This window comes from Papaver somniferum, chromosome 3 (assembly GCF_003573695.1).
Source record: "Papaver somniferum cultivar HN1 chromosome 3, ASM357369v1, whole genome shotgun sequence".
Taxonomy (NCBI): Eukaryota; Viridiplantae; Streptophyta; class Magnoliopsida; order Ranunculales; family Papaveraceae; genus Papaver; species Papaver somniferum.
In genome coordinates this window covers 97,801,449-97,812,934 of record NC_039360.1, presented here as the reverse complement: position 1 = coordinate 97,812,934, position 11,486 = coordinate 97,801,449, and the positions used below count along the sequence as shown (strand labels likewise).

General features: G+C 33.6%; 1 protein-coding gene across 1 annotated transcript; it reads right to left on the bottom strand.

Moving 5' to 3' along the window:
- Window positions 1-10,069: 10,069 nt before the first annotated feature.
- Window positions 10,070-10,874, bottom strand: LOC113359777 (coiled-coil domain-containing protein 1-like). The gene is made up of 3 exons (XM_026603358.1): window positions 10,731-10,874; window positions 10,250-10,408; window positions 10,070-10,192 (listed from the first exon to the last, which is right to left on the bottom strand). Exons 1-3 carry the CDS (start codon window positions 10,872-10,874, stop codon window positions 10,070-10,072), a joined length of 426 nt encoding a protein of 141 aa, XP_026459143.1.
- Window positions 10,875-11,486: the final 612 nt, after the last annotated feature.

Genomic DNA, 11,486 nt, shown 5'->3' with positions numbered 1-11,486 from the left:
AACACTAATAGCGTGACATCACTTCAGAATAATGTCCACCCGCCAAAACTGCCAAAATGAATGAACTAGATTTTTTTCTTAGGTTAAAAATAGAGCTGGATAAAAAAAACATGGAAAAATGAAGAGATTTAGGATTTAGTTTGGTGTGATCCGGCTCAAATAACACTTCACCAGTGAACCAACTCGGTCGCTAATACTAGTGAAATAGTTGGGGGCTGATAGGAAAAAAATCAATGTGATCAAGTTAATAACCAAGATATATCGGGTACTGGTCCTTCACCAGTGGCGGAGCCAATGGTTAACTAATCGTGGCTCTAACCCCTCCTAAAATTTTAATAACCACATAAAATCCCTAATTTTATGTTGTAATTTGTATTTAGCTCACCTATATTTAGTATCTAGTCTATCAAAATCTGCATATTTATTGAAGGAAAAAACCTTCAATGTTAATTCGCAAGGAAAAACCCTCAATGTTAATTTCTGGTTCAACCACTGCTTACCAAGATATTATTCGCCGCGATGCAAAAAAGTGCTCTGGATTCAAAGGTTATATTTATTGATCTTGAACGATATAAATCAAACATAAAAGCGATACATATATAAATATATTTTAATAACAATTTTGTTTTAATAAAATGGCTATACAAACTCTAGTACCTAGTTTTTTTTTAAGCATGTAATTTATTAAATTACTAAAAGACTATTACACGAGGATATAAAATACCCCAAGATTCATCAATAAGAACTAGATTGATAAGGTATGAATCTTCATCAACTTGCTATTGGAACAATATAGTTGTCTTCGGATCGGAGTTGCACCGATGGCGGATATTGGTGTCGAAGGTCGAAAGGCCTTCGGTCAACGCTTTCCACAAGAAAAGCTGTATTTTTGATGAACACGACAGTGTCCGCAAGAACTTAGGTGGAGGTAGAGGTGTTTGATGCAGTTGATTGAAGTTGTTAGTCAAGCTTTTGAATCTTGTTGTTGCGGTAGTCTGTCCGAGTGATATCTGTCTATTATTTTATTTTTAGGCTTGATTCATAGCTTCAAATTGAGTCTTGAGTTTTGATTGTGTCTTGAAGTAGAATCCAAATTCTGTCGTTGAAGGATTAGTGTTATTACAAGATTACTAGAACTGAAATACATATATAATATGAATTCCAAACTCAACTCGAATAAACTAATAATGATATCCAAATTTCTGTTGATTCCAAATAACTAAAAGTAACTAGACTAAACGATCCAAAAGGTACTAGAGATTTAATCTACTCTAAACTAAAAGAGGGGAACAACTTTGCTGAAAAGGTGAAATACAATGAAATTAACTAAAAACTGACAAGTAAAGGTGATGCATTCATCGGCCCATATGCATACAAAATAGGTTTTGAGCTTGTTGTTATGAAACAAGATGAAATTGTAGCTTGAAACATTCTTAAGGTTTCCATCTTGAGAAAAAAAGATTATGTTGCTAGTTGTCATAGCCTGTCAACTTGGTCAAGATTTACAAATGATTCTAACAATCTTATTGAGGACCAAGGTAAGGATTCATCGAGAACGTCTTGCCTTAGGATTCACCATAGTTGCACCAGGGATGGCAATTAGTAATTCGGTTAATATAAGCAAAAATTTGAAGCTGATGTTGAATACTAAGAATCTAAGTGAGTAGTGAACTGGAATTTTCCAGGGTGTTCTGATGTTAGGTGGAGTGTTGATATTATGCTGAAGAAACTAAGTGAGCAGCACACTCTAGTACCTAGTGACCGATGTTGTGCTCTTTTCCAGAAATTTTAATTTCAGAGTTCGGTAATTTGGAGCAGAGTCAGTTGCCTTGAAATTTAAAAAGTAAGGTAAAATATGAAAATGACTACTTCATTCCCTGTTCGTTTCTGAAAAATAGTTAATATCACTTTTCCATTTTAGCCTAAAAATAAGTTAAAATACAAGATAATAATAGCTCTTTTTTAGAAACAGAGGAAAAATTAGGTTTTAAATTATTTATTAACTCAATAATTATCTTAAAATCTCTTTCGAAGCTGATATACATAAACCCTGGACAAAATTAGGGTTGTAAGTAATTTCCCTCTTATTTTTTCGGTTATTTAATGGTACAACAAATGACCAGTACCTTAATTTGGTACTCAACATTTCAAATAATAATGGATGATATCCGACTAACAATTGATCATTATAGTCTTCCTCTAAATAAGATATTTTTTTTTAGATTTTAGATTTTTTTGTTAATAAACTTATCTGATTTCATAAATTTACTTATAATAAAAATCTTTATCTTATTTTTCCTAACCTTAACTCCTTGGCCAAAGAAAATAATTTTTTTTGTTTATTTATATAATTTTACTATTATTATATATTTACAAAAAAAAACATTAAATGGGTCTTTAATAGATCCAAAGACGATTGTACTTCTATGTGGAAGAAGGAAAGGAAATTCCAGAACTATTAAGGACTGATTTGTTTCAATAAAAAGATAAATTAAAAAAAAGTATAAAGAATGAAAAATAAAATAAAAGTGGTTAATTGTTATCTAGCAGTTGAGGTACGGAAGAAAAAACGTAAGGGTTTTAAACTGATAAGTTTGTAAAATCAAGTATTTTATTGATGAAAATAGAGAATACAAGTTTTAGGATTTGATAATCTTATATTTTGGTGTTCTTTTCACCGCGATCAGGTAATCGATGTTTTGTTTTGAATAAATTGAAGGAAAGAAAGAAGAAAAAAAATGACATCTCTGAAAAGACGAGGGTACCCAAATACACCACAATCTTTTATTTTGATCACAACCTATACAAGACTCATTGTGTATAAACCTCTTGGAGATACAATTACTCAAGGAATATTTCAATACAGTGTCCACTCGAAATAGGGTTAGTCCGGACTGGCCTAACAATGTGAGAATATCAAAGTCAAGTGGAGAAATCCAACACACTTTGTGTGATCGTCTATGGATATGAAATCGAGACAATACTACAACAAAGTGTTCACTTGATAATAGTAAAACCTTATAAGATAAATATCAAGTGCCTAGTTAACGTACAAGTGTATTTACTTTAATTATAATATAAAAATAATTATAATGCGGAAATAAAGTAAAGCACACACCAGAATTTTGTTAACGAGGAAAACTACAATCTTGTAGAAAAACCTCGGGACCTAGTCCAGTTTTGAATACTCAATGAATTAAGATGCTACAAAAAGTAAACCTACAACTTCGTGTTGACAATACTAAGTAAACTAAAATCTTTGTTACTCAGCTTCAGCAGTATTCTTGTTTTGATAATATCTAGCATAACCGAAGTTCTCAATAGATATTTGTTTTGATAATATCTAGCAGAACCAAAGTTCTCAATAGATGTTTGATACTAGATATCCTAACAGAACAGGCGTTCTCTTTAGGACTAAATCTAATATATCTTCTTAATGGTTCTCACTAACTTTTTCTACCAATCTTTCAACTAGAAAGACAAGATTCCTTTGGATCGTATTCCAAACAGTAAAGGATAAACTGTTTGGTAAAAAAACTCACTTTATAATCACAATACCGAAATATATGATATAAGCACAGTTAAGGATCTTCTATTTTTAAGACCTGTTAACAGATCCGAAGCTCCTTGATTGCAAGATCAAACAAGACAATGATTACCGAAATAATCAGTCTTGATTACAAGGTTTACGATGAAATCACAAACTACTTGTTGATCTAAAAAGGGTTATGTTTATTGAAAATAAACATCCTCTTAATCCCGGAAAATCAAGTCACATAAAGTTACTCCAAGATCAAAACACAAGAACAATAGTCTTCAAATCTTCAAATTCTTCAATCTTCAATTTAATCTTCAAAGTAACAACCTGCAAAAACAAACTTGATTCCTTATTGATTTGTCGCACAGAACGGAGTTTGTTAACAATGGAAAATCAATGAATCTATCTTACGGATCTAGAAAAACTTAGATCTGTAGAAACGTTAAATCTTTGATCTAGTTTGAGTGAGCCTTATATCAGAAGAGAAGGATCTCAAGAATAAACAAACTAGGTGCAATCAAAGATTCAACAACCGTTAATCAATCAAATAAATAGTCGAAAACTAAAATAACAATGCAATCATCTAGTTTCCCACCAACGGTTCTAATAGAGCTTCTCAATCCCAAAAAAGTCTTTAAACCGAGCGGTCGTAAGAGATTTCGCCTAATTAGGTTACTTTCCTCTCTGAATAGGAGGATCCACCAGTAACAACACAACTAGGTAGTTTTGCTGGCTCTGAGGATTAATTTGCTTGAAATGCAAACTTCGATATTTATAGACCAAGGAAGTTTGGACACCAAGGAATTTCCAAAACCGAAAATATTCTCAAGATATGCAATATATTTCCAAATTCGGTTTCCATAATTCCTGGAAATGCTTTGTCCAAATATTGACCGAAAATCTCTTAGAAAATCTCCAACTAGTAAATGCACATTACTAAATTTTATTTTCTAAAGATACGCAAAACTAAAAACCTTAATTAAAAGATTATTAATTTATTTCGATCCGGGATTCTCCTTTAGCTATTAAGGAATATCTTTGGACAATAAAGGATAAGCGTTACTGCACATGTTCAAAGTATGTTGACATCTCTACTTTGTAAGTCATTTTTCATACTTACAATCTTGGAACCGAATTGACACACTTCCAAACAAGTTTAGAATTAGTTCATCTGACTTCCAAGAACTACGTGATTGATTATCCTATCAAATCACCAAACATGGGTTTCACGGTTCTACCAAAATAAGTTTCGGTTCTATCTCCATGTGGGTACTAGAATTAGTCATGCTAGTTACCAAAACTTGGTTGACTATGTACTAGGATCGGTTCCCACATATATATGGTATCTAACTTTTATTTGGTGCACATGTTCATAGGATTCGTCCCCAATAACTAAAAACTTGTTGCACATGTTCATAGGATCCGTTCCCAATAACTTGTTGCACATGTTCATAGGATTCGTCCCCAATAACTTGTTGCACCTCTTACAAGGATCGATTCCCCTTTTGTGTTCGGTTTCACCTCTTACTAGGATCGGTTCCCCAATGAATAGAGTTGGTCATACCAATTACATTAAATTGATTATACCATCTCAGGTGATTACTTAAGATCGGTTTCACTAATAAAAGTCATGCCAATACAAAATTCAGGCCTTGCTAATAGTTTTACCAAGAACATAAACAAGTCATGAGCGGTTATACTAAACACACATATTGGTAATTCAAAAGATATGCAATGAATAAAAATACCAATAAGCCTAGCGATTTGCCTTTCGATTCACAAAACAAGTTCATGAATGTACTTCCTTTAAACGAATGTAAAACATTGTTTCCTAGGACGAAATCTTCACCTCATACTCATACATAATCACAATAACATTCAAACGATTATGTCGATGTCTTATATACGAAGTTCAAAAGATAAGCGTTATACTTCGTATTGTATTCCTTAATACTACGTCTAACTATAGTATAATCATTCGTAGCTTCGCATGTTATGTTTTCAATCTAAGAGATTTGAAAGACACGAGATAGAAATGGAACAAGTCAAGTCGTAGTTACTAACCTCAAGCTGAAGGAAAATGTATTTGTTGTCTTCAATCCATCTTTAGATCTTTGTGAGTAACTGGAGCTCAATAATTCTATCATTTCTAGTCTAACCTATCGAAGTTGACTCTAGTTTACTTATTAAGTGACTCGAGTTTTGGAACTAAATATGACAACCGAACTTGACATACCAACGCTTGGTGGGTTCAACCGAGCAGTGCTCTAACAATCTCCTTCGATAAGGTACTAAGTATTGATACTTTTGTTGCACTTTATAATTTGGGGAGTAAATTTTTGACAGGTGGCAATTTCAGATGGACGCGTAAGGGACCAATAACGTATTGGCTGTCTTTGTTAATTGTCTTGAACATATTTTAAGGTCGAATATTTTAAGGCACGACATTTTCGGATTTCAGATTATTTTGTCGTTTTCCTTTTTTAATTTCATTAACTGTATGTCTCGGTCTCCCTTGTAATGTAATAAGATCATTCCACAGGTGCAAATCCTAAGTAAATCAGGTCATTCCAGAAAAAAAACCTATGTTTTTTTTAAATAATCTCAGTAACTTAAACTTTTCTAAAAATGGTAGTATTATAATAAAATCCTACTAAAAGCAACCAGCTAAATTTGAACAACAAGGTGTCAAAATGGTAGTTCTGCCTCTTTTGGAACCTGGCATACCCTCCAAACCCTAACCGTGCCTACTTGTGATTGATTAATTATACATAACCAAAACTATTAGATACAAGCCTCTTTAAAATGTATCAATCATACATAACCAAAACTAATAGATGCAAATCAAGTTTTCCACCTCTTTCAAATGTGGGATACATGTCGTCATCCATTCATGCAACCAAGTTTCAGATCGATGATTTGTAGGATCAAAAAAAATAAAAATGTTGTTCTAAAGATATACTCAAGTTTCGACACATTTCGATAGTAGATAGTCCCGCTATTTATAATCCTAGGGTTTCGTAATTCATGTTGTGGATACTGTGAATGGGATTCAAACTTTCTTTTTTGTTTATATTGTATTATTCTTAGAAATTGTTTTATTTATAAATTTTGATTTGATTATAAAATGGAAGCAGGAAGAAATAGGGGTTACGTGATAATGAATCTTTTTTTTACGAGTTGTGATTTGATTGAATTGGGATTTCTCATGTTAGTCCAGAAGAAAAGAGTAGACAGTAAGAGCATCTCAAATGCAAGGGGTCAAGGTCTTAAAAAAGCATGTCACATATGATTTAAGACTTTTTACACCACAATTTCATCTCCAATGTAAGTGTCAAGGTCATAAAAAGTGATGACATGGCTAAGTGGGGGTAAATGAGAAAGTCTTAATTAGACTTTCTTCGTGACCTTGGGTCATGGATCCACATCATCATTTTGTCTCTAAGAGCTTCTCCAATGGTAATTGTATGTGTTTCACATGTGGCATCATTTTTAAGACATCATCTATGTAGAAAATCCTTAATATTAGGGAGAAAATAATGTTATCTCCAACGCATAAGATTTAGTATATTTGTTTTACTTATTTGTAGGTTTATAATTGGTTAGAAATATTTTCATTTTTATTTTTCATTGATTTTTAGAGCTTCCCCAATGGTGAATGTGAATATTTCATATGTGGCATCACTTCTAGGACATCCTTTGAGTATAAAATCCTAAATATTAGGAAAAATAAAGTTTTATCTCCAACCCATAAAGTTTTGTATTGTTTGTTTACTTATTTTTAGGCATACAATTGGTTAAAACCTTTTCATTTTTATTTCTCAATGATTTTTAGTAACAAAAGTGTGACTAGGACGGGAAGACATCCTCTAAGTGAATGTCTAAAACTAGAGGTTCACCTAAAGGATATCTAACTTTTTTTTTGCCACATCATCTTCACACCAATGGGTTGGAGATAATTTTTTGTAAATATGGTTGTGGATCCTACGTGGATTAGGGCTTTTTCCTTCACACACATTCCATTGGAGAGACTCTTAGTTATAAAAGTGTGAAGACATCCTCTAAGAGCTAGCACCATGGTGCTCTCCATCCCTTCCCTATCCCTCACTATCTCTGAAAATCTCCAAAAACCATCTACTATGGTCTCCCATATCCCTACATGTGTAGGGATATCCACCCTTTTCCCTACATGGAGGATCACATCTGATCCCGCTTGTAGGGAAGGAAAATCACACAGCTACCCAGTAGCCGAATAAATTTACGCTTTACAGATACTGAGTAGCCGTATTACCGTTGATACGGCTACCGACTAGCCGTAGCTTTTTACACGGCTACTGAGTATCCGTTTCAGAAAAAATATTTGTTTGACCTTTTTTCGTTTACACTTCTCTCACACCCGATCCTAACCATCCATCATTAATAACGGCTCTATCTTCTCCACCATCGGATCCCAACGGTCATTTTTTCAAAATCCTCTATGAATATCACTCTAATTCTCTACTCAAATCACACCAAATCAATTGATTTCTTATTTTTCTTCTTCTTACATCAATTGATTTCTTATTTCTCTTCTTCTTACTATACCTCTTTGATTTTTATATTTATCTTCTACTACTCGAGTTTTTATATTTTAGTTCATTCAAAATGGTTTATAATTTTGTTCAACGGGAAGAGATTGATCTTACTACTGAATTTATTTATGTGACATGGATACGTATGTTTTGGATACGTATTCACCAAATTTTTGTCGAACGCAACGATAATCCATATGAAAGAGATTGGGCAGCCTTAAAAACCAAGATGAAGAATATAAAAAAAGATGTCAAAGAATTCGTGTCTATTCTTAATGTTATATATCGGCAAACCAAAAGCGGGGTGAGCCACGAAAATTTGGTAAGTTCTATTAATTTGTTAAGTTTTTCCATATAGTTGGTGATAATAGTAATAAACTTAATGTTTCTTACATAATTTTCAGACAAAAGATGGTCTGGAGCAATTTCAGGAACAAACAGGACAACCATTCAAGTATGATGCATGTTATGAATTGTTTAGAGAAAAGTTCCCTGGATATAATTATGAACTCGCTATGAGCCAAAACAGTGAGTTGTTTAATAATCATCGTAACTTGTATCACACGAAGATGGTACTTAAGTTCTTCCTAATGGAGAGACTCGTTGGAAATACAAGCATAATGCACGTCCTATAGGAACCAAAAAATCCAAAATGCTAGCTAGACAGAAGAAGGATCGTGAGCAAGGTATATTTATAGAAGGTGATGAGGGAACATCTTCGGTTAAGATGGAAGAAGATAGGATCTATCGGCAAAGTGCTAGTATTTTGGAGTATCTAAAGGAAACACGATCAAGGAAGGAAAAAATGAAAATGGAACAAAAATCCCAATACCAAACAATTTGGGAGTATACTCAACAACCGAGTTATCAGATGGAAGAAAAACTCAATTTGCAAAAGATTCATCAACAAGAAATGCATTTAGATCAAGACAATGCAATAATGTCTATGGACCTTAGTCGATTAGCTCCCAACGAAAAAAAATATTATCGACACAAGCAAAAAGGGATTTTGAAGGGGATGAATATAATCAGCGTTGAAGATTCAGAAGATGAAGATGTAATCCATCTCTAATTGTTTTATCTTTTATTGAGTTTAGTTTTTTAATTTATAGTCCATGTTTAAATTAAAAGTGTTGTCCTAAATTTTTAGTTAGTATTGTTGTCAACTTAATTTTAAAAGTGTTCTCTAAATTAATTTAAATTGTTGTTTGAATAAATTAAATGTTTCAATGTGTTGTAACCAAACGATTTTCATATTCAAATTAATAACTTCAAAAAGAAATTACAACAGATCATTCGATTAAAAGCGTGTATCGCTCTGCCCTCGTTTCTTAACATGGTGCACGATAGGTCTGAATACATTACATGTTATTATTTTTGTTGGTGTGAGATTCAACGATCAATGCCGCTTCGATATGATAAAACGGTTCTCCTCTCCAGGCTTTATATGCCTCTTGTGCAGCGGACCTGTCCCTTCTGTACCTATGGAGAAAATCATTGTACTTGATGCATAATTTCCTAACATGATTTGTCCTTGAACAAATGTGGGATGGTTCATAATTAAAGTGTGGTTTCTTGCCCGTCGGTTTAACGATAAATAAGTGTTTATTTTTGAAGATGGAGAACAGAGTTGGTCGAACTAATGTTTTTATTGCTAAAGAGATTGTGAATCCTTTATACATGGTCAGTATACATATCCATACAATGTAGAAAGAGATTTTACGGATAAGTATACTAATCTATATACTGTAGAAAGAGATTTCACGGATATGTATACATATATGTATATTGTACAAGGAGATTTAAATGATTTCACGGATTTTCCTAATTGTAAACCATATGCCATCAAATATAAACGTATTCATTTGCGTACATAATTGAAACCCAAAAATAATTAAAAGTCTGTTATTACATGTGCATGTGACATTCGAAATCTTAAAACACAACAGTGAAATACATCCTATGCCTCAACATCATCATCATCATACATACCCGCATCATCGTACAGAGCATCATCGTCATCATCAGAATCCTCATCATCATCGTCCTCCTCATCGTCATCGTCCTCATCATCGTCATAATCCTACTCATCACCAGAATCCTCATCGTCATCTCCATCATGTTCATATTCGTCTCCCACATGTCCATCTTCATAAACATGTTCAACTGCATGTTCAAAGTTATCTGGGATTTGATCGTTGTAATCTCCATAATAATCAAATGCTCCATCCTCGTTTTGACCAGGAACAACTTCTTCTTCTAAGTTTGTATCATCATAATCTCCGATGCCTGGCCTCCTCTACCAGGACGCGCAACAATGTGCTTGACGAGATCATTTCTTAGTTGTAGGTGCATTTCTAGGTTTTTCAGAGATGACATGAATACACGACCATTATAGGTTCCGGAATCGGAACAGGAACAACTCTGCCCCAATCCGGATCCCGACGTTCATGCTCGATAATCATGTTGTGTAAAATAAGACAACATTTCATAATTAGGTTCAAGTCAGATTGTTGCCAATACATACATGGAGATCCGACAATTCTGAATTCACCTTGAAGCACTCCAAAAGCACGATCGACATCCTTTCTTTTATCCATTTAATACTTGTTGAATCTCACATAGTCGGGAATGTCCAATGTCTGAGAGAAATCTTGTACAATCATAGACAACTTTGGATAGATACCATCGGCTAAGAAATAACCCATATTGTAGTGGTGACCATTGATGACATAATTGCATGGAGGAGGTACACCCTTTAGCATGTTATCGAAAAGGGGTGAGTGTTCCAACACATCCAAATCGTTGTTTGATCCAGGCATTCCAAAAAAAACATGCCAAAACTACAAATCGTATGATGCCACTGCCTCTAATACCAAACTACTCTCTTTATCTTTACCCCAGTAAGTTCCTTTCCAAGATACCGTACAATTCTTCCATAGCCATTGATAGGTGTGATAAACTCCTTGATATTTATCTACTGTTTATGCTTTCTTTGCGAATTTTCTTGTAAATTATGTATCTTATGCTTGCTTTTGAGTTTTATAGGTGTTTCAGAGTCATTGGAGCAAAAAGAAGTGGAACTCGCTCAAAAATTGGATTTCTTCTCATTATGTTGAAGACAACAAAAAGACGAAGCCACCGGCGTAAAAATGATGTCACCACGACATCATACGAGGAAGTTATGCGCAAAAGTATGGATCAAATTTTGGCACCGCTCCCCGGCAGCGGGTTGTTATTTGTTTTTGGCTTCTTATATTTGTTTTTATTCTTGTTTCTTATTTTGTTTTAGTTTTTTTTATTTTGTTTTTGAGAACTCTTGTTTCAGGTACTTATGGAAGGAGCATAGTGGAACAACGGATATGGTTTTCAACCTC

What these genes read in the sequence shown, in the direction of transcription:
- LOC113359777 (XM_026603358.1), bottom strand. Translation starts at nt 10,874, where the DNA reads ATGCTAAAGGGTGTACCTCCTCCATGCAATTATGTCATCAATGGTCAC. An exon ending in CATTGGACATTCCCGACTAT is followed by an intron (nt 10,409 to 10,730) that starts GTGAGATTCAAC and finishes GCGTCCTGGTAG; the next exon opens with AGGAGGCCAGGCATCGGAGA. An exon ending in ATGTTTATGAAGATGGACAT is followed by an intron (nt 10,193 to 10,249) that starts GTGGGAGACGAA and finishes GGTGATGAGTAG; the next exon opens with GATTATGACGATGATGAGGA.